Source organism: Quercus lobata, chromosome 2 (assembly GCF_001633185.2).
Source record: "Quercus lobata isolate SW786 chromosome 2, ValleyOak3.0 Primary Assembly, whole genome shotgun sequence".
Classification (NCBI taxonomy): domain Eukaryota; kingdom Viridiplantae; phylum Streptophyta; class Magnoliopsida; order Fagales; family Fagaceae; genus Quercus; species Quercus lobata.
In genome coordinates, this window is record NC_044905.1 from 68,234,702 (window position 1) to 68,259,260 (window position 24,559).

At 32.5% G+C, this 24,559-nt stretch overlaps 3 protein-coding genes across 3 annotated transcripts; 1 reads left to right on the top strand and 2 right to left on the bottom strand.

The window, feature by feature from the left end:
• Nucleotides 1-4,026: 4,026 nt before the first annotated feature.
• On the bottom strand, nucleotides 4,027-5,206 carry LOC115978186. The gene has a single exon (XM_031100206.1). It carries the CDS (start codon nucleotides 4,991-4,993, stop codon nucleotides 4,376-4,378), a length of 618 nt encoding a protein of 205 aa, XP_030956066.1. The 5' UTR covers nucleotides 4,994-5,206; the 3' UTR covers nucleotides 4,027-4,375.
• A 10,676-nt stretch (nucleotides 5,207-15,882) lies between these two features.
• LOC115978188 lies at nucleotides 15,883-17,065 on the top strand. The gene has a single exon (XM_031100207.1). It carries the CDS (start codon nucleotides 16,130-16,132, stop codon nucleotides 16,781-16,783), a length of 654 nt encoding a protein of 217 aa, XP_030956067.1. The 5' UTR covers nucleotides 15,883-16,129; the 3' UTR covers nucleotides 16,784-17,065.
• Nucleotides 17,066-23,009: 5,944 nt separating this feature from the next.
• LOC115978189 (protein SRC2 homolog) lies at nucleotides 23,010-24,196 on the bottom strand. Its single transcript, XM_031100208.1, has one exon. It carries the CDS (start codon nucleotides 24,055-24,057, stop codon nucleotides 23,272-23,274), a length of 786 nt encoding a protein of 261 aa, XP_030956068.1. The 5' UTR covers nucleotides 24,058-24,196; the 3' UTR covers nucleotides 23,010-23,271.
• Nucleotides 24,197-24,559: the final 363 nt, after the last annotated feature.

The window sequence follows — 24,559 nt, forward strand, 5'->3', positions numbered from 1 at the left end:
CCAATGTGATGTTAATTAAATGATAGATGCCATCATTTGATCTAATTAATTTAATTAGACATAAATTTATAATTGTTCACTAAATATTGTAATTGGCTTAACTAATTTTTCACCTCCTACAAATGCTTAAAAATAGTAATAATAATTAATTATTTAATAGTGAAAAGTCCATGTGTACTTGCACCCATAAGTATATAAATTTATAAAATGTCCAATTTCTTTCCTATGTGAGACTCACAGGTTTTACCACTTTAAACCATGTTCAAGTAGGCATCTTAGTAGTCAATTTCTTATTCACTCTTTCAATAGTTTTGGGCAAATAACCACTCTTGTTCTTTTGTTTTCCCTTTCTCAAAACTGAGAAAAGCACAAAAATTTAGAAAACTTAATTTCAATAAAATCATTGACTCATGCCCAAAAACCCACTCAAAACACTCTCATTCAAACTACTTAAACCAAATCCAACAATCATGGAACCATTTATGAAGTTCAACAAAGTTTGAACAAGTTTTCACCGAGTTTCACTAACTTTGACTGATTTTCACAAACTTTAACCACTCTGTTTTCTCATTCCAACCAACCAATCAAGCTTAATTAAATTCCCCCAAAACCAACATCTCACCACATTATTCAAATATTACAGTTGAATTTTGACCTAAGTATACCACATAATGCACACATATCATGTTCCCACCCCTAAGGAAACCTTGTAGGACCCTATTTTCACAATCAGACTATCCAATTGACCTCAAATTTCATCAAAACCTACATTTTACGTCAATCTTTCAATCCAATGGTTAAATTTTGTATTCAAATCTAATGTTTGATAGAAATGTGTTGTGTACCCACTTGTTTTTATTACATTTATCTAATCTTCTATAGGTTGGATCCATGTCAACCCAATATAGCCCATAGTTTTTTCATCAAAATTTTGTTTTTTAAAAATTAAAAAAAAAAAAACTTTAACATTTACATAAAATTAGTTGAGTTTATAATAATGCAGAAATTAATTTTAATAGTCTATTAGCTTAATAATTCCACAAAAGAAGAAAATAAAAAATGCATTCATGTTACACATGAAACATCAAATAAAATTAAATCACATATAACTAAGTGTGCAATTAAATTAGCTTTCTTTTTCTTTCTTTCTAAAAGCTTATTTACTGGAAGTTAATAAAAATATATTTGTATTAAAAAATTGTGGCTTTAACAATTATACATAAGCAAATAATTTAAAAGGTTAGAAGAAAAAAAAAAAAAAAAACTAATATAAACTCACATGTTAATGGTAGGTTCAACATTAAAACTTTGATATTTATATTTGCAAATTGCATGTAAAGTTAATTGACAAGTAATTTCATTATTATTTTCATCTGCAACGTAGAAAATTTAACATAATTTAAGATTTAAGTATATAAAATTAGATTGAAAATGAACCAACAAGAAAGTAAAACTAAAATTTTATAATAAAGGATTGGTGAATTGGTAATGTCTTTAAAAAAAATTAATATACTACGTGATCTCCAGAATGAGAAAGCAACTAAAGTTGAGTTATCTTTTTTTTTTTTTGGTTTATTATTTTTTGCCAACGACTCTCTTTCTCTCATGATTTCTTTCCTTTACTGACACCAAGTTGAATAATCACGTTATCTTGGACAAGATCAAAACTCCAAAGAACTAATGGAAATTCCAAGTCATCAAATTCAACACAAAGAACCAAAAATAAGGTAAACTAATCCTAATAGTCGATCGGCAATGCAAGTGAGGATGGCAACGATGTTGTTGCATTGGTGGAGACGGATCACGATGAGGTCGTAGAAAGATAAATCAGGTTCGATGGTGATTTAGCTTCTTTTTGAGAGAGAAATCAGGTTTTAAGCTTGCTATGGAGCATGGACTCCTTAATTAAGTTATCCCAAACTAAAATCCTTCTTTAAATTATTGAGATAATTACATTATCGATTTGAAACTATTCAAGAAATTGCATAGTATATTCATGGAATTTTCTTGTGCTTGTATATTTACAACTATTTCTATATAGGTGTGTTTGGATATCGCTTATTTGCTGAAAATTGAAAATTTATTACTGAAAATGCTGTAGTAAAATAATTTTTAAAAATATGAATAGTACTGTGAGACCCAAAAATGCATTGGAATCTGTGTTTTGCTGAGTTTGGTGGAAAAGTGAACAGTACCCATAGGACTTACTAAAAATGCAAAATGCATGAATTGGGCAAAACGCCCAATCCAAATGCATGCTATATATTATTTGGACTTAATAGGAATTAATCTTTTAAATGACCAATTGAAATTGAGTAAAACTTAGATATATATAATTTCTTAAGTGTAATATATTAAATTAACAAATTAAATTCAAACATTACCCTAAAAAAAAAAAAAAAAATTAAATTCAAACATATGGTTACATTGAGTTTAATTGTTCTTGAAAAATGTGACATTGTTTTTTTTTTTATATAGGTAGCATGTTTAAGTTTCATTGATTAGTACAATTGTATGCTTAAATTTAATTAAAAAAAAATCTAAGGTACAATATTTAAAGAATAATATTTAAAGAATTATACTTAAATTTTGCCTATTAAAATTAATTAAGATATTCCTATACGAGCATGCCTTTGGTACACCTTTTTTAATAAAATAAAATAATAAAATTAGTGCTCTTAAGAGATAAGATTCTAATGGTCTTGAAATCTTTGCTTGACAATTGTTAAAAGGAAAATGTTAAAGTTTTTTTTTTTTTTTTTTTTTTTTTTTTTATAATTGTAGTAGTATTAATATTTTACTATAAATTTGTTCAAAAATTGTAGTTGCTTAGAGCACTTGTAGCAGTGTAGCTAAATAGCTATATAGCTATTTTAGCTACACCAAAACACAAAAAAAAGGGTTCTAGCAGTGGAGCTAAAGCTAAAATTTTAGCTTCTCAGTTATAATGCACATCTATCTTTAGATGTGCAATGTAGCTAAAAGGTAAAAAAAAAAAAAAAAAAAAAACTATTTTATGTGTAGTGGTTGTGCGTGTGTGGCTGTGATGGTTGTGTGTAGTAGATATATTATTTTATTATAATATATATCTTATTTTATTGTGATATTTATATTATTTTATTGTGTTGAAAGCTAAAATAGATCCTCTACTGCAGCATGTGTGTAAGTAAAAAAAAAAAATAGTGCTCTTAAGAGATAAGATTCTAATGGTCTTGAAATCTTTGCTCGACAATTGTTAAAAGGAAAATGTTAAAGTTTTTTTTTTTTTTTTTTTTTTAATTGTAGTAGTATTAATATTCTACTATAAATTTGTTCAAAAATTGTAGTTGCTTAGAGCACTTGTAGTAGTGTAGTTAAATAACTATATAACTATTTTAGTTACACCAAAACACAAAAAAAAAAAGGTTCTAGCAGTGGAGCTAAAGCTAAAAATTTTAGCTTTTTAGTTATAGTGCACATCTATCTTTAGATGTGCATTATAGCTAAAAGGTAAAATATATACATATATATATATATATATATATATATTTTTTATGTGTAGTGATTGTGCGTGTGTGGCTGTGATGGTTGTGTGTAGTAAATATATTATTTTATTATAGTAGATATTTTATTTTATTATGATATTTATATTATTTTATTATGTTGAAAGCTAAAATAGATTCTCTACTACAGCATGTGTGTAAGTAAAATAGATAAAGTAATTTTTTATAGTGTCAAATTACTAAATTTTTAACCCCATTACTATGAATGCTTTTAAAATTGCTCAAAAACTCGTTAAAACTTAAAAAGAAAAATCAAAAGAAGGTGACGTTACCAGGGCTTGCTTTTTCTTTTTCTTTTTTTTCTAGAGAAAAAGGTGCTAGTGCTACATGTGGGAAGGTTTGCTTTTTTCAGAGAATGGATGTACTAGTACACTTAAGAATCAAACATTTGTTCAAAATTAGATTTTTTTTTTTTTTTTTTTAATAACTTGATAATCCTATTTTGGTACAACAAGATCCTCAAAAAAAAAAAAAAAATATTTTGGTACAACAAATACATATAATTCAAGGAGATATTTTTGTGAGGAGCGTCTATTACACACTATTTGCACGCATAGACATGGTACACACACTAAAAAATAAGGTTGTGTACAGACATTTCCCTATTTTCTTACTTCGGAATTTATCCATGTATGATAGCAATTATAGAAAGTGCATCTCCCAAACTTTGGAGGTCGACGAAATCTGCAGAGACAACTCTGAACTCGCCTGGGTTATTCTCATCCTTTTTATCCAAACGGAAACACAGGGCTCTCTAGCTCTTAGAAGATGATATATGCTAGTAGTGGATTGGTCAGTAATAAACTATTATATATAGAAGCAAAGAATATAAGCTAGGAACTCTTCTCCAGCCTCTCCTGGTGCCTCTTCAAAGAAAGCTGCTTCTGCATCATCATCTGTTTATGGAACCTCTTTATGAAAAGGTCTGCCACGCGGTCTATCTCGTTTTCCAACATGAATTCTTCCCCTGCTTCTTCCTTTGAGTTCTTTACCAAGTCTATCACTGACCCTCCTGGATATTCAAAGTCCAAGTCCTCTGAAAAAAACAGCGAGTGAGTCAGGTCGGGGTAATTGTCATTTTTCTGTACATCTGCCTCTTCTGTGTGAGTTGGGTCCGGGAGGTACTTGTGAGCCATGGCATCAAGGTTGTCTTTGTACTGTACTATGGCCTTGTCTTGGTCTACCAAATCGTCTTCAAAATCGTTGGAGTCTTTGTCATGATGATGATGGCTAAGCAAAGCGTTGAGCTTGTGAGAGATGTAGCTCTTCTTCTGATGAATACTGTGAGAGAGGGAGCTCATGAAGATCTTCTTGTTCTTAAGCAAGGAGAATATAATCAGGCGAGTCTTGATGGCCCTTGTTTTGTTCTTGAGAGCAAGGGTTTTAGCCTTGGCCATGGAGCTCAAAGTGGCTATTATCTGCTTCAATATTGTAGATGCTTTGTTCTTCATCTTTGGCTTAATTACTATCTTTGGACTGAGAGAAGAAGTACTACAAGGCTAAGCTCGATCCAGAAACCAAAAAAAATATCTGAGACACAATAGAGAAGGATATATTATTGTAAAGAAAAGAGCTAAAGAGAGAGAGAGAGATTGTGGTACTGAATTTGTTCTTTGCACAAGCAAAAGCAAAAGAAGTGGAATTGGCATGAAAGACTAAGAGGTGGGTGCAGTTGCTTATATAGCATTAGCAATGTATGATTGTATGCCTTTACTCTTTATGATAATTGTGTCATTTTCCTAGGAGACACTCAGAGAGAGAGAGAGAGCAAGTGTGAGTGTATAATAAGGAAAGGGTGGGAGCTAAGAAAAGAAAAAGAGAAGTGAAAGCAAAAAAAAAGTTAATAAAGTGATGGACAGCTAGCTGTCCCTATTCCATTGGCTTCTTTTTGGTTAGGTGGATTCGAACCCTTCTTTTTTTAGGTCACAAATACCAGAAGAGAAGGTGATAGAGACTGTAGGGCATTCCTTAGCGAGGAGGAGAAATCCAGGCATTATTATTGACCCTTTGAAGGAAATTAACTAGGCCTTCACATCCATTTTTTTTCATGTTCTAGATGCTGATTTTTACATTTTTCATTGATTGTAAACATTCGTGTAAATTAATTAGTAGATATAAATGATTGATTATATCTACTAATTATTATTGACCCTTTGAAGGAAATTAACTAGGCCTTTAACATCCATTTTTTTTCATGTTTTAGATGTTAATATTTACATTTTTCATGGATTGTAAACATTCATGTAAATTAGTAGATATAAATGATTGATTAAGGATATTTTTCCCATTAACTATGGGATAAGATAATGTGACAATTATGAGGAACCCAACTAAGCAAGCATCAAGGACAACTGCTATTGCAAAATTTGGGAATTACAACTTCGTTTGGTATAGCTAGTGACAAAAATAGCCGTATGCTTTTTAGCTTTTGCATAATCGCATCTGATTCTGGGGGCACCACAGTAATCATCCAGTTCTTTGAATTCTATCAGTAACCATAGGTAGAATGGGAATTTTGTTTGCTTAATCGTGCTGTGTTCAATACTCGAGGCTGTAAACAAGTCTAAAGGTGGGCTGCTTCTTTGAATAATGGTTATTGACCACTACACACTTTTTTAACTCACTTAGTGTACCTATCATTATTGTGCAAATTCTTACTTAGCCTGCAAGAGGCTATTGTATACACTAGACAGCACATTCCCCCCCAAACTTAAACTTCTCTAATAACTTCCCAAAAATAATAACGTTCACAAAGCTTTGAGAATTTAAAATTTTCAATCACCTTTTCAATCAAAATACTAAATGCATATATAACTATGTATGAGTTTGTGCATGTTCGTGTATATTTATACACAATTGAATTTCATACAGAACAGATTTATGGCTCTATCCCTAAGTATAGAGAGAGATGCTTTTTAGCATTTTAGTGAGTTTGTTTTCCCATAAAATTGTGATTTCTGAGAAAATGAGGGGATTGTTGGCTGTGCATCTGGAATTAGATGAAGAAAAAGGAAAATGAAAAAAAAAAAATTAGGTTGACATGGCACTCAATGGGAAGCTCATCATGACGCATGGATGAAAGGGAGCAGATCCAAACAGATTCTAATGTTAGAGAAGCAAACCTAAAATTTAAAACTTTAGGAGACAAATCAAAATTACACCAAACTTTTAGGATGTAATAGTAATTTAGTAATAATAATAATTTGAAGTCCTACAAATTTTATTTTTTTCCCTTTACAATTCCAACTTGTACTAGTTTTTTTATTTATTTATTTTTTTTAGTTTTTAATGGAAACAAAGGGTAACAAAGGGTGATAGAAGATGGGATCCTTTTTTGGGTTTGACCATAGTTGTATCCTACTTACTAGAACTTGACCTATGAAGTAGGGGAGCTCATTAAGCCATAGTCTAACCCAACTCCACCAAAGGCACTAGTTGACATCGAGACAATGGCCTGAAGAAAATCCTAAGCTCTTTCTATATCAGGATTCATGCTTAGGACTATGGCCTAACCCAACTCCACCAAAGGCACTAGTTGACATCGAGGCAATGGCCTGAAGAAAATCCTAAGCTCTTTCTATATTAGGATTCATGCTTAGGACCTACCACCCACCAAACCTTAACATGCATTAGTCTATTTATTAGATTATTGGGTTAATTGGAACTATACAATTCATGTTCTTTACTTTTATACAATGATCTTCTTTTCTACCACTTATAGAAGTGGCCTAGTAATAGAAAACCCTCATAATCTATCACCTTCTGAGTACGAGTAGTGGTAAGCTTCACTATTGTGGGAGTGGTCTCACACCATTCATAAATAGGGTTTAAGTAGGTTGAGGATAGTGATCACACCTGCAAACTTTTATTATTATTTATTATTATCAAATAATAATAATTATTATTATTATTATTATTATGATTTAATTCTCTTTACACGTGTATGCCCGTGTTCGTCTTCCTCTTCCTTTATTTTTTATTTTATATAAGAGTGTTTGTCTTTGTTATTAAAGTTGTCTCCTCCTCAAGATTTAGTTGCAAATGGAACAAGCCATATCCCAAAGTGGTCTCGTGCAATATATTACTCCTACATATATCTACAATAATGATTTAATTAGAAATGGAGGTTGGAGCATTCATAGATTAAACAAATTAAGAGTACTTGTATAAAGACATAACTTGTTAACATTCAACCCATTAAGATCAGAATAAAAGACATCTAAAATGTCCGTAGGAGGACAATGAAAATTTAACATATATAATCAACTAGTTAATCTACTCCTTTCCTAACAAAGGCATTTGCACACTTATTTGCTTCGATATAGCAGTCAATGATTCACCCTAACTTCAAGAATATGAGAAATCTACAAGAGTAATGCAATCATTTTTATTTTTATTTTTGCTATATAAGTAAGGAGAAAAAGATGAGACCTAGAGTGATGCTACAATTGTTACATTCAAAGTCTACCATAATGTAATTGATGTCATTTGTTTAGACTTTCCATCAGAAAGAGCTTCCGTAATAGGTAATAGAATCCATCTTTTTTTTCCTATCAAAATATTGACTTTTAAACAAACTTTTTGTTAATATGAGAGATCTATATTCATGAACCTAAATATTTCAAAAAAACCAACAGTTGCAACTTGCAAGTACAATAATTTCAAGATTACAGAAAGATTGAAAGACTAGCTCCAGTACACAACAAAAGATGGAAAGTGAGGCTCCCTCTATTCGTCACTCTGAAAAGTTAGGAAAAGTTGAAGTAGATATTATTTAAAGTTTTGGGTAAACAAGTTTGTATTGGACTACTTTGGAAAGAATAAGCTCGTGTTTTTGGTGCACTATGGCCTGTAAAGATCTGTAACAAAAGTTGATAAAGCCCATGGATAGTGCCTTCTAATTCTTCCATTCTAGGCTGATTCTAGCTCGCTTATTTTCTTTTATAACATGAATTAGATTACACAAATCTATTATAAGCAATTATTCTGACTATTAAAATCTATCTATAAAGTCGAAACACATTTTTCTTCTGGATTTGGTTTAGTTAGTTTTAATCCAAGCAAAACCACGTGTGAAAGGTTGTCATAACATAGCAAAAGCACATGGAAGGCATGTGTGAGTGTAACACAATGACCAAAATAATAACGTTGGAAATCTTACGTGGTTTTCATTTTTGATAAAGAGAGAACTTTCATTAAAGAAGACAAACATCCATCTTCCATGCATTCCAAACTGAAAGAGAGTGGGATTAATTATTACTTACTAAAACTGAGTTAAGGAACCTTAATTACACTCAATAAACTAGTAATCAGAATGGTAACAATAATCAATCAGTAATTTGTTCTTAAAAAAAAAAATACCAAAAAAAACAAAACAAAATTGTAGCATTGTCTAGTGGCTCCTTTAAGTTTTAGGTCCTGAATCCTGATATTAATCAATGGGATACTTAAAAACAGGCCGGACCAGGACCTATATATGTATTTTACATTAAGCTTGGGCTGTTTCTCAAAAATGTAATAATTATAATAAGTTTGTACTGGGCTTACTACATTTAATTTTGTATCGTGGGCCTGTACAACCTCAGCTTGGCAAGACCCATATACACCATATTACCACCAAAAAAAAAAAAAAATCCAATATACAGAAATTTTAAACCTCAATACATCAAAATGTCAATCACTTTCTAAATGACATAATAAATCAATATTCTAAAATCTTAAAGAATTTACACACATAAATTATATATATATATATATATATATATAGAGAAAGAGAGAATTACACCAAATGTAATTTTACAAGAGTTAAATTATTCACATAAAGCTTATTTTAAAATAATAATTTATTTTCTCTATTTTGGCCAATCACTTTTCAATGAACGTTCACATTTAATTCTCAATTCTATACCCTACTACATTAAAATATTTATTTATTTTTGTTATTATTACATCCTCAAATCATCTCCTTCTCTCTCAAATCATCTATGCCACCACCACAATTTTCGTTGTAGAAAGTACTATTTCTTCATTTCATCCACGCTACTCTTATTCTATGTAGAGAAAGGGGGAAAAAAAATCAAGTAACTTATAAATAAAGTTTCACCTTATTCGAAAAGAAATAAACTAATATTAAACATGTAATTTAATTTGGTAATGAGCTTGAGTTCAACCCTATTAAAATAATTAATAAATGAATATGTTGAATTTTTGATACTTAGCTCAACCGGACATTTTTACCGTTCTATTTGTCACACCTCCATAATTGACAAATTTCCTATCGCATAACAAAGAAGATTCTCACGACTAAATTGGGAAGACTTTAATCGTTGAACGCGAAACTTTCTCTATTAATCATCATCTTTCTATACCATCTCACTGATTTGGACGCCACTCCTGAAAAATGGCAATATGGTATCGGATGTATAGATTGGGCCTAAGTCAGAAAAGTGTTTCAAATGTGGCTGAACGAGAAGCCCATTCGGCTGCGAGTTTTGGACTTAATTCCTCTCCTTGAACTAGGGTCCACAAGTTGGCTAATCCCATTGTGACATAAGGCTAAACCTAGAAAAGGCCTCGGCCACAGGTGCTTTCTATATTTCCCTTTTCTTTCTTTTTTCATTTTTTTCCTTTCTTTTTTTGTGTTGGCTTTTTTTTTTTTTTTTTTTGGTGGAAAAGCGGGAGGTTTTGTGTTGGCTTTGTTATGATGTTTGATGATCTATTTTCCTCATTTTATCACTTTTTTTTTCCTATAATTCAATAGTTACAATGGTTGGATTTGAAACTTAGATGTATTAAAAACAAAAAAAAAATACTTAACTAATTGAACTACGAGATTTTTAGCCTCCTTTTATCACTTTTTTTAAAAAAATAAATAAAAATTACAAAATTACAAAATATTTTATTTCAGTTTTATCACTTTAAGCAATGCTAGTGGCAGAGCTAGGATTTCAGTTTAGGGAGGGAAATTAAAAGACAATATATATATAAAAAAAAATAGCCTAAAGAAAATTAGGGCTGTCAATGCTCGACCCAACCTACGAACACAACACGAACCCGACACGGGTTTTTTTAAGTTAGGATTGGTCCTCAATGGGTTCGGGTCATAAATGGGTCAACCCGAAAGTAACACGATAAGAAATGTGTCATAAGCGAGTCAGCTCGCATAACCCGTAATAGACATGTTTGACACATCAATTTATTTGTATCAACCCTAAATGACACACTTAACACAACTCGTTTATTTATATAACAAATAAATATTTATTTTATTTTAAATTTGTCAAATACCTTTTATATCCAACATATATATTAAATTAAAAAAGAAAAGTGAGTAATTACAAAAACTTACAAGGGATATAATTGGAAATTGAAACTTTACAAACCCTAAAAGCCCTAAATCTCTAAACCTTCTTATAAATATCTTTTTTTTAAAAAAAAAAAAAAAAATTCAGCCGTACTACTCACTCTACTATCTTATAGTTTCGCGTCCAATTCTCAAACTCAAACTCTTAAACTGGTTATCTCTCTCTCTCTCTCTCTCTCTCTCTCTCTCTCTCATGTGTTTATTTTTTTCTACATAATGCTTTTGTTCTACAAACTTTGAACCCAGTGCTGTTACTAATATATGAGATATATTAATTGTTGATTAAGGCCACGATTGTTGCTTTTGTCTTGTGCATTTTTTTTTTTTTTTTTTTTTTTTTTTTTTGTATTAGTGTTGGACACATCTGCATATCTTGCAAGTGGGTTTATTGAGATAGTTTATAAACTAGATTTGATGGGTATTGCTTTTAAAGATTACAAGAATGTAGGTTGAAGACTTGAAGTGTATGCATTACTTTTAGGATATGAAAAAAATTATTTCTAGATGAATGTTATATTTAATATTATGCAAGTTGAAATGGGTTATGTTACATTCGTGTCAATCCAACACGACTCGTTTATTAAGAGTATCAAGTGGGTTGGGTCAAGTCAACCCGCCTTATTAATAGGTCGGGTTAGGGTTGAAAGATCATAATACGATTATTAAATGGATCGGGTTAGGGTTGAGCCATTTAGTCGAATACTCCTATCTCGACATGACACGAACCTGACACGCTAACCCAAATTAACACTCCTAAAGAAAATCGATCAATATTAATAATAAATAAATAAACAACTGTAAACATTATAATTGTTATAACATTTTGTTGTGTCTCTAACATTACTTATTATTATTATGTTATATTGTGTATAATATTAATATGGGGTCCATTGATTGAGTTGTTGTGGCTGGTTTGAAAGGAAAAAAAAAAAAAGGGGAGAAAATATAAAAGAGTAGTGGGAATGGTATGGTGTGGTGTGGTGAAATCATGTGTGACAGTGGCTTTCAAGAAGTGAGAACTAGTGTATTTTTCTTAGGTACTAGGCTTATTGATTCAGTAATATAGCTAGGTTGGGTTATTGTGGGAATGCTTCTTTGTTTTTTCTTTTCTCATGTCAAGAAGGGCAAGACCTTAAAAGAATTAAAGTTGTTCATTTAAAGGTCATTTTTTGAGGGGTCGGGGGGGCTCCGCCCTGGGGCAAGGCTCATCTCACCCAAAAAAAAAAAAAAAAAAAAAGCTCATAAGATTACCTCTCTCTATTATATGTCTAAAATATTTGGTGTATAATCAATTTGTTCCGATACTATTAAGTGTTAACATTTATTTCTAAACGGTCTATCACGTTACATGCATGTATAACATCTACTCAAAATAAAGAAATTAACGTGGCAACGAAAATATCTTTTTCATACTTTCAAAAAATTTAAATAATAATAATTATAATAAAAACGCTGGTCATTATATGAAGAAGCTCAAATAAAATAAAAAATAAAAAATATAAATGAACTTCAAAGTTCAATTGGGGGTTTGGTCAAGGATTTGAGTGGGCTTTTGTTCCCTTTCTAATTCATCCCATTGTTAACTAGTTTGATTGGTCTAAAACACGGAAAGTAAACAGAGTTAAACAAACAAAAGTCAGTCCCTTTGAAGTGACGGAAAAGGAATGAAGAGCGTTAAAAAGTGTGGAACCCAGTGGGGGGGAAAAAAAAAAGGAGAGAAACTGCCTTGTTCGTCTTCGCTATCGTTTTCTTGTCAATTTCGTAGTTGTTGCCATCAGAACCAAAAATGAAAAAGAGACTAGCTTTTCCCGTACTTTATGTGTTGAAAAGGAGAAATTAATGGGGAACTTCGACCGTAATTTCTGCCTCTCTATTTTTTTAAATAATTTTTTTTGTAGTGCCTTTATAATTTTATTATTTTCTAAAAATATATATATATATCTTATGTATACTCGTTGATTCCATATCATATGACGTGCAATAGATAATATCATGTTTAATATCATCATTTGTAAAATACATTCATTAAAGTGATATAACTTGAACAACTTTATTTCTGTCAAGCATCATATAAAGCGACAATAGGACTCCTAGCCTCCTAGCACCAAGTAATACCTTGCATGATTGAGCCTCTATCTATAATTTAATTACCACACAGATCACTGGTGTTTCGCATGAAATTTCTAGGTATATATAGAGAAATTTGATGTGCTTAAAGCTCTCTATCATATGAAGTATATATATATATATATATATATATATTATATGGTTAGATTTGGATAAAATATATATGCAATACAAGACCAACTTGGCCGTAGCCAAACGTACTTTCGTCCATCTTTCTTTCACTTTACCTGTTGGCTGCTATTATTGTTTGATTTATTGTGTATTTTGGTCCGTGGAGTGGTGTGTTCACCTCTTTTGTCGAATGATTTATTGTATTAAAAGTGTTATTCAAACACTGCCCAATGGGCCTACTGTCATCCCCAAGAAAATGATGACTTTTACTTAATGTTTTGTGCATTCCCTTGTTTTATTATTTTCTGTATTTATGTGATTTTTTTTTTCGAAGTGGTTTATAAGTAAAGAAGGACAAAATTTAAAATTCTCTTTAAAAATATACCGATTTAAAAGAGATTTTTTATTAATTAAAAAAGAGAGCCCAAATTTAAAAGAGGTTTTAGTGGAAAATTATTGAAAATGAGCTAATTATCTTTATAACCTTGACACATTTTTGGCACGAACCATGAAATATGTATGAATTTCTTATCAAATTGTTGCTGGGTGCACGGGTGCATTAGGTCCAACTCACATGAAATTAATGCCCACTACAATCTTGTTGCTTTTAATATTAGAGAAAATATCCCCTACCAGAGAAAATATCATCTTACAATTGTTTAAATATATATTTTTTAAAATATAATTACAATATGCTAATAATCTATGTTTACATCTATATTTAAAACATAAAAGTGAGTGTGAAAATATAAATGTAAAAAAGTGGATTTAAAGTATTATTAATTAATATGACCATTCAAAAAAATAAATAAAAAGAGATGTCGGTGCTGCTAATATAAATTCAAGGCCACTGTGTAGTGTGTGCAATTAAAAGAAGAGAAGGCAGCCGTATAAAGAAAGTGCAAGCCGCACTCATAGTGCGGGTGCAAAAAGGAAAAAGAGAGAAAAATAATGTGTGAAAAAAACTGATATATTTTTTTAGATGGATAGATACATTAATTTGTGATATTTTTTTGGATGGAAAGATACATTAATTCGAAAGTTTTTTCACATATAAGTGTTGTATTTAAAGTGAGCGAAGATCTCGAGTGAGTTCATATTAATTCCTAAAGAGAATTCATTATTATATTTGTATTCAAAATTTGTTTCATGATTTTTCTTTTAAAGATAAAAAAGATTTTCATATAATATAAATAATTATACTACTGTGTATGATCAATATATTTTTTTTATTGTGTATGATCAATATTTTGATTTGATAATTTTGGTGATAATATATTTTAAATATTGATTAAAATTCTTAATTGGTTTCCTTAATTCATATAAGACTAGATTGTGGCCCAACAGTTAATAGTATGATGATTTTTATTTTTAAGCTGATCCTGTTGAATTACACCAAAAAAAAACCTAACGTGAGTTATTGATTTCCTCTCACAATCCAATTATTTATTAGATTTGAGAAATATTGTTATTTTATTAACTCTTAATTATTGGACAATCAAGCTTAAATTAGTATTCATCCACGCGGTGACCACCAACTTCTCTGTGTTCCAGCTTTCAGTTGAAGAGTCAACCATGAACCACAGAGACGTAGACAGCCATTGTTCTGTCTCTTGTCCTTCTAAACCTCGTTTAACTTCTCCTTCATACCACGTTAAGACAAGACATTAAACATTGGAATTGACTTGAATCTCTCATTTCCCCTCTTTAAAGCTACTAAACTTATCAAATTCCCTATTAGTATCTTAGATTTTCAAGGTTCAAATTTCTTTTCTTTAAGGTAACTATCTTAAAATTAATGAATAACTTTTTTAGAAACACCCTACTCAACTTATAAAAACAGACCAATGCACTACGACTGCGGTTTATAAACGTCATTATAGATCAATTATTTTTTTCAATTTTAAAATTTTTTGGGTAGTATCTATATCTTTCATGCATTTTTTTTTTTAAAAAAAAGGGAGAGCATCAATACAGAAATTGAAAGATGTAATGTAAGTTATGTAACAATATGAGTACGTGAAGAATGCTTCTGTCTATTCACATTAATTATACAAAAAATGTCATTAATACAGGCAGGCTTAGTTGCTGGTTTAATATAATTAAAATTGAAATGAATTTCCCATTACTTAAGAAGATACACATACGCTCCCATTGTGTGCTTTTGCCAGATAATATATGTGAACCGTTGAAAAAGCAAACACATTAATTTGATATTTCTCCCTCCGACCAACACTAATCCACTTTATTTTAGAATTTTCAAACACTGTGCTAGCTGTTTTGAACTTCAGCACCTCATCAACTAATATGTTTAAGGTTATAGGCTCATAGCATATATTATAAGTTGTGCATGCTTTTTCTGTTTTTACTTTTTATAAACTCTATTAGTTGAATTAATTAAAACTTACATAGACAAGTGTCTTATAGTTTAATTAGTTAGTATTTTTTGTTGTTCCTAATGAAGATATCGATTTCAAATCTTTACTCTCTGTCATAAGTACTGAATTATTTAAAAAAAAAAAAAAAAAAAAAAAAAAAAAAAAAAAACTAGGACCCACATGTTTGATTTAATTTTTTTGATAACAAATGTTTTCTTCTTGTATTGTCTTCTTTTATTTCTCTCAAATAAATCAGAAGGGAAATTAGGAGGAGCGCTCGTTGGGTCCATATGATTATAACAGCAATGTTTTTCTTTAAAAAATTATTAATCCTTTATTATAATCATTAGAGCTTTATCATCTCCCAGCTATAAAATCCAACCAAATTCACCTTCCATGAATCATAGGGTTTTCTTTTCTTCTGCGAGGTCTACCAAACCTCGCAGGAACAAGAAAAGAAAACCCGCCCAATCCCCTTCTCATCATCAAAACCTTTCTTTTTTGTTCTTGTTTTTATCATTACCTTTACTCTAAAGAGCGAATTGAACAAGCTCGCTCCTAGTCATATAATATAAACCAAGTAGTGTTTGTTTTTCAAGTGTTGTGTCATGGAAGTGCATTCTCCAGTGATAGCCAAGAGGCTATGGAACGTGTTGAGGGTAACATTCTTCATGATAAGGAAGGGATTGATATCAAAGAGGAAGTTGATCATGGACATGAACTTGATGATGAAGAGAGGAAAGCTCTTGAGAAAATCATTAAGCAACCTCATGTCTCATCACCACCACTCCAAGAACATGGCACGTGCTGGCTATGGCATACAGGAATACGAATTCTCTTGCAGCAACAGCCCTAATCCTGTTTTTTTCCACGTGCCGAAGCGTAAACACCATTACTTCCCTTGCATCAATGCCCCTGCAGTTCTTGAAGAAGTAGAAGAACCACTACCTCAACCTCATCAAGAACCTAAGGCTGTTGTTTTGGTCCCCAAGACCCCGGAGTACACTTTCAACTTCCGGTTTGATCATGCGTCTGATTTTGCTTCCGGCGAAAAGCATAGCCCTTTACTATCTCCATTTTCTGTAAGGGTATCTAATTATTCATCAGAGGATGAGATTGAGGGTGAAAATGAACAAGTTGATCATGAAGCTGAGGAATTCATCAGAAGGTTCTATGAGCAGCTAAGGGTACAAAGCCATAGGCAATTGCTGCAGTACCAGGATTTGCAATATGAGCAAATGCTTGCTAGAGGAACTCACTAATTAAGTTTATTATGTATCATCATGCACTCTCATAGATCCATTTTGGATCTACCATTCCCATATTTCACATACATATTGTAAATTTTTTTTGAACTTTTTTCTTTCCCATCCATTTGTTTGCCTATATATTAGTATTTCTTCTAGTTATTGGGGATCTTATTTAATGGATATGGGATCATGATGATAGTGTAATGTATGGATTTGTAACGTTGGAATGTCCTCCACTTTGGTTTACTTTAATGGTGAGCTATCACAGTAGATATTTGGAATGTGTTTGATGAATGATGGTGGACATTTTGAAATATTATTATTATTATTGTTTTTGGTAGTACTTTTGCCTTTTAGGCCCACCGATGTACATGTGCTTTTACCTACCCAACCACTTTACATGCTGCGAAAATCATTTGTTTTCTGTGTTATAGCCAATGACCATAAGAAGAGCTCTGTTGTGCTTTGCCTTTCTACTAGCTGTTGTCCTGTTAAGAATTATTTCTGTTCATTGTGTAGAAATTTAGGAATGTGAAATTAAAGCTACTTTTCTAATTCATTTTTTCTTTTCCGTTAAGACCGATATGTTTCAATCAACAAGGTATCCCGACAACATAAATAATATATTGCACCTTCTAGTCTGGCCTGTTTAAGATTGGACAACTCACCATGAGGATAGGTGAATGCTTTATAACTTAGAGTTCACTTACCTAATGTTTGGATGGAATTGCCCCAATACTGAAATACATTTAGTCCATTCTCTCTAATTATTTTAGAATCACAACCAGTTTTACACTTAGATTCATAATATTTTATGTGGCAAATTGTGACTGACTATCTGTCACTTTCATATAAACCTACTAATTTTTTTTTACCACTCATAATCAACCATATCGATAATTGTGAAAATGGGTGTAAAATTGATTGTGGTCCTAAATTTTTTCTAATATTTCTCTCCTTCCCATCTTTTTATATGCCAAACACGCCTTTAGTATAGATAATCCTCAAAGAGAAGCGCAACCAATTCTAAATTTGAATAGTACAGGAGGTTCGAGGGATATTCCAATGATTTGAAGTCCTCTTCCTCTATTTGCCTATTGGAGGGTTAAAAAAATAAATGGTGAGTAAAAGTAGGGTTTTCTTAGGCCACTTGAGTATTTGGGCTATAAAATATGCAAAGCTGCTTGGAACTATATGGTGTAGTAGATTCGAGAAGCAAAGTCTCCCCTTTTGCTTTATTTGGAAGGAGGGAATAACTGAATTGTGAAGTAAGAGTGGACCACTAATCACGATGATTATGGTTTAGGTTACTTATATTCCCTTCATTGTGATATAGTTGAAATTTTTTCAGATTTGAAAACTACTTGCTGGGATGTTTCCTCTCACCAATTTAAAACATTAGAATTGGGAATTTTGGGTAACGAATTTCAAAGGAAGCTGTGTAATATGACAAACAAATATTGGCAAAAGAACTAACATAATGGGGCTTTCGTTTTCCACACAATAGAACTTTCAACCCACTTTCGCACTCCCTTCACAATTATTTTAGCCATTGATCAAGTAAGAATGAAGTTGAAAGTGACTTCTGTATCCTACTTGTGGATCACATTTCAACCATCAATTTAAAAGAAAATCTCATTACACACTTGTTATTGCACATTCCATACATACTCCTTTTAAAACAGTGCAAAATTGTGAAATCATAACAATTTTATTTGAAATCATGTTTTTAAAACACGATTTCAAAAGAAGTGTATACGAAGTGTGCAATAGCAAGTGTGTGATAGTCATTACTTTAAATTTAAAGCCACCCTTCCTCCCTACAAAGAGGCTTTGTGATAATCATTACTCTAAATTTAAAGCCACCCTTCCTTCCTACAAAGAGGCAAGCAAAGCGCTTACATACTTTCCTAAGTAATTGTACGAATTAAATTGATTAAATCCATAATCAGGCATTCCAAATTAGGAAAAGTGAAGGTCACGAATTTGATTTCATTTATCAGGGCCGGCATTTTCAAACACTATGTTGCATCCAAGTATTAGGAGAATATAAGTTCAGTACCAATGTACCCACATTGAGCTGGACTAAGAACATTAAAGTTGTATAATATAATATCCAGGTGAGCAACTGTGTTCAACATATGTCTAGCTTGTTTTTTTAGCTTAATTTGTGAATTGTGATGGACAAGTACTAATTTTTATTCTCTTGGTAGGCTTAGAAGGAACAGGAATCCATGGTTGCTGGAATGTCAAATTTCCAACGACCGGGACTGAAGCTAAATGGTATGCTATACCTTATCTCTTTTATTTTTGTTATTACATGCTTTTCTGTCTTTTTATTATTATTTTTAAGTATTTCATTAAAAGAAAAATTATACAGAAGCACGGGGTCTTATCACTTATCCCAGCCAGATTCATACAAGAAATAAAACAAAATTGGATGTAGCATTAGCCCAACATAAGCATGGCCTACAGCCACAAAGGTACAATGAAATTCCAAGACAGTAGAAGAAACAAAAGAATGCGTTTTCTTTGGGGCTCAGTAGGGGAGGTACACTACTTAGCCCTCTGATGTTTATAGACAGTCTGCTATTATTTGAAGGATCTATGCAATCTGCTCGGATAGTTAAGTCAATCCTTGACTGGTACTGTGATTTTTCAGGGTAATTTGTAAACCTTCAGACATCTTGAGTCTAAATTAGTCCAAACATCAATGACAAAATTTTTTTTTTGAGATTGCTGATCCGTTAGCAATCAAGATGACTACAGTCCTTGTTACCTACTTGGGATTAAACATGAACTTAGCAAAAATGGAAATATATATATTTCAGGACACTTTTGCTAGAAATCTAGGAGAGCTAGGCTGTCATCATCTTGAGCGCGAGTTGACATTGATCTAGTCAGTATTCTAGGTTTCTCCAATCTATACAATGTCATTCTTTAAGCTCCCTTAGAGCATTTGCAGGAAGCTTGATTCTATACTGTGTAAATTTTTTGGGAGGGGAGGACAAACTAGGAAGATGCATATGACTAGTTTGGATAACCTTTGACTGCCAAAATATCAGGGCAGATTGGGATTGAGAAAAACTGAAACTCTTTTTTAACCAAACCAGGGGAGCTAAAGAGTTTTGGCGCCTACAACACATACCAAATTCATTACTAGCTAGCAGTGACCCTCACTGTTCAATTGTAAGTTTGTAACTTTGTAACATGGGCTGGAGAAATATTATGGCATGTATATATATATTTTTGGAAACAGTAATATGGCAAGTAGATGATCTGTATTAACATATTCAACTTGGTTAGTTGGAATGGTTCATCAATCCCTCTCAGGCATGATCATTGGCTGAAAGCCTGAAACTATAACCAAAATTCTATTGGGAGGGCTGTATCACTCAGCTGAGTTAATAAATTAATTGACCATCAGTCAACTCAATGGAACTATGCTTTAGTATATAAATTATATGACCCTCAGGTAGAAATAATGAAGCTTCCTCTCTCCAGATTGGAGCTGACAACAGGTTGATCTGTCCTCAAACTATATCAGGGCAATTCAGTTAAAAAAAAATACCTATTTGCTTTACCACTCATTGAGCTCTTGTAATCAATTCGTGATGAATGAGCATATGCCTATTATTTGGAACTCAAACTCGAAATTAAATATGCCTTTCAAGGTTATTACTTTCTTTTGGAAGCTCCTGAATAATAGCTTCCCAGTGAGAAAGCATGGAAAGAAGACTAGTTACTGATGCAACTTGCCCCTTCTATTCCAGGGCAGAGCAAACACTTTATCATTATTTTATTTCTTGTGATGCTGTGCATGCAGTATGATTTGGCTCCCCATTAAAAATTAAGAATGAATGTTTGGAACCAAAGCCATCAAAGATTGGATGGTTAGTTGGCTTAAGAGAGTGAGAAAGGATAAAAACCAACAGAATCATTTCATTGCTATAGTGGCCAATACTAACTAGACTAATTTGGCTTCATAAAAATAAAGTACTATATCAAGAGGTGCAAGTAAACATTAACACCATTCTGCAACACAGTGCCCAACTTCCTGCTCTATGTAGGGATGCTCAAGTAGCAGGAGGTATCTAGAGCTCTTTATGGTAGACACTCAACAGTTATGCAGTTTATCACTATTGAAACGCCCTCATCATCAATGGAGGGGTGCTGATTTTCAGCAGAGAAAAGAACAGCTCCTTTTCTTACTGCTGTTTTAGCTGGAATGTGCCTCATAAAACTACTACAACACTATTGGCTATTAGAGAAACTTTAATTTTGCTCAGAAATATGAACCAAACTGGTGTAAATATCCTTACCAGTTGCAGAGAGATGTGCCAATTGGGAGGTCAAAAGAGAAAAGGGTGCTGTCCTATGGGATCTTTGATGGCTAACAGAAACTGTGGCTCCAGTTTGGTTCATAGCTAAGCTGAATGATATGAACCAGAGTAGATTAGCAGCTGAAGCCTCATGCTTGTTCATTCACCTCTCTTGGCATCCAACCAAATCCTTTTTTAACTTATCTTAATTGTTTGATCCCCTATTTTCCTGCTTTTGTACATTTTATAAATTGTACTGATGTAGTGAGCTGATATATGTGGACTTTGGCTTTGGCATCAACAAAACAAAAAAGAGAATGCATTGAACCAGCATCAAAGACAGCACATGGGAATTGCCAGGCTCTCTGCAGCCATCTGTTCTTATCATCTTTCTGCACTCTTTTAACATTGTTCTATTTGATCCACACAGAAGATATATATAACTCATAGTATGTGCGGGTTTCTGTTCATTAATAGAAGTCCTTGAGTTCCTTTTCTTTCATATATGGTAGAAAACACAAGAAAGCATCACTGTGCATATAATTGAGGGAAAGGAATTCCCCTTATGACCCAGAACCACCTGCAAAACCATAGCTGCTCAGCAGCTGCTACTCCAATAGAGGTTACACTTTTTAGACATGATTCTATATTCTCTCAGTATAAGGGTATAGGGGCAAGCAAAGAACAAGTGATACATAACTTTACCAATCAAATATGTACCATATGCAATGCCCCTTTCACATGCATGTAAGAGGGCATTTATTATACTTGTAAAATAGGATACCACCTCCTTCAACAATCAAGTTGCAAGACATAAACACCCGTTGGTGGAAATTATGCACTGAACTACCAAGTGCCAACCACATGATGGAAGAGACTCTAAGCATGGCCTTTTTGAACCACACAATATAGCACCAGTTCATCCTTTGTTTGTAATGTCTGTGACCTTCCCAGGTTTTTTTAACAGAGTATTTTCCATCAACTGCTTAAACCCAAATAATGTGATGTTTCTTCCCCTCAAAGGGCTTAATTAATGGCCTTTATTGTCACATTTCAAATTTCAAAAAAAAAAAAAAAACACTTTAATTAGCCACTCCAACCAGCTGCAGTCATTTGGTACCTATGAAGCCTTCAAAGTAGCCTCCTTAAATCCACTTAACTTTCATGTGAAGGAAATATAATCCTTTATAATTATAGAAAATAAATATTTTTCTTTTTCTGGGACATGAGAAGCACTATTTCAATGGGACATTGAGTTGAATTTCCCCTAATTTGCATGACATGGCTGCTCCTTGCCTTTTTTATCCCTTCTTATAGACATTACTGGACTAAATTTTATATTGTGTTTTACAGTAAAGTAGCCGCTTCATGCCTAAGAAAACACCATATCTTGAACCACATGTAGTTCTCAATGAAGTGGCTGCTTCATGCCTAAGAAAGCACCAAATCTTGAACCATTTAAAGTTCTTTCTATGTACTAATCAGCCTTCCTCCATGGTGTTCAGTCACCATCACTATTGACCGCATCAATAACCTCAAAATGAAATCTAAACTACTAAACTAGCATCTCATTATGTCTTGCTGGTGCATTGAACAATGAAGCTGAATGATGTTTTAAGTGGCTAGTACACTTTTGTTTACCTTTACATACTATGTGGCATTCAGTTTTACAAACTGACTCAGATTTGTTAAATTCTACACAATATCAAGAAACTCACTCCTTTAGCAGACTTAGAACATGTGTGGAGATACTGCAACAAGGTTCATATGCTTTCTAGAAGTACTAGTTGAGAAGTAAAGACTATTTCAAGAATTCTCAATGTACTATTTGAAACCCATCTGTGAATGGCAGATCCCAATCTTTTTATGCTAATATATGCCAGTTATAAATTACTAGAACTTCATGAATCTAGATAGGTAAAAAGGCCTTATACACAGAACTTAATAATTATATACCATATCAATACCATAACCAACAAAAAATGTCAGTCAGTGCACAAAGCTCCCATTTTTGCATGGTCTAAGAGATGATTGGTAGGCAGCCTTACTGATTTGGACCCAAAACCACAATCTATCACCATATAATGCCATAAATGATACACAAAAAATGAGCTAACAGTAGCACAACAACATTTCAAAGGTTAAGACCATTAGCTAAAACTTTTCCTACAAGCCTCCTCACCTGCCATTCCAGGAAGAAGCATGTGGACCATAATAACCATAACCCCCTCCATCTTTGTATGGGTCAGGATAAAAAGGCGGCCCATGTAGCATCGGAGGTGGCGGCGGCGGCGGAGGTGGTGCATAATAAGCATCTGGTGGCGGATAGTAAGTTTGTGGTGCATAAGAGTGATCTTCTTGTGGCGCAAAAAGAGGTTCCTCTGAGTGATTAAGCAAAGCAAGAGATGGGTAGTGAACTTCTTCTAATGTGGGATAATGAATCTCATTCTCATGTGAATACTGTTGCTGATGATCATGAATTATTGGAAACCCAGTTATGTTACTTCCACAACTAGTCCCATTATTCTTTCCCTTTCCATTTACCTTGTAAGAGAGGCTCAATACGCCATTGGGTTTACCTTCATAACTCCGAACCTGGTAGTTCACGAACCGGACAACACCGTTGGATTCTTCGACGAGATCCTTGAGGGGCACATGGACTTCACCGATGTCCTTGTCTCCGAACATGACACCTTGGTGGCGCAGATCAAAATGAATAAACACATGATCACAATCCTCGACTGAAACCTGGTGCAAATCAAAGCGCATCTCGTGGTTCCATTCAGGATCCCCATCGCCTTCTCTGACAGTGGGAGTTCTCTGTTGCTGTTTGGGCCCCAGTTTTTTGTTGGGATCATAGCTGACAAGTGAGACAAGTGCGTAGACTGAAAGTTTCTGGAAGAAATTGAAACCTCTCACATCTTTGCAGGACATCAGTTTGAGTTCCATGGACTCTAATTCCATGATGATCCTTATTGCCCTTTGGTAATGATTTTATTTTATCTCTGGAATTTCTAGTACAGACCGCACAAAATGAACCTATAACTATGCTAGGAGTAAAGTCGTGTGGGAAATAACGTGTATATGTACATACCATAAAGTTTAAGATTTTTCTTTTTCATTCTAGTTAAAGAATATATAATTATTTTTCTCTTTTATTTTTATTTAATTATTGAAAATTGATAGTTATTAATTATTTTATTATAATTATATTTTTACATGGAAACTATTTATTTTATCATTTGAAAAATATATGGTTTTCTAGGATTTTAATTGAAGGTTTAAATGTAGAATTCAATTTAATTTTAATTAAAAATGTATTACAATTATGACTTGTAAAATTATGAGGCTTCGAAATTTATGCGGCACAATATTATAAGGTCAACTAAAAATGAAAGTTCTTCAATTTTATATATATTTAAGGTCAACCAAATTAAAGTAGAAGCTCTTCAATTATATATATATA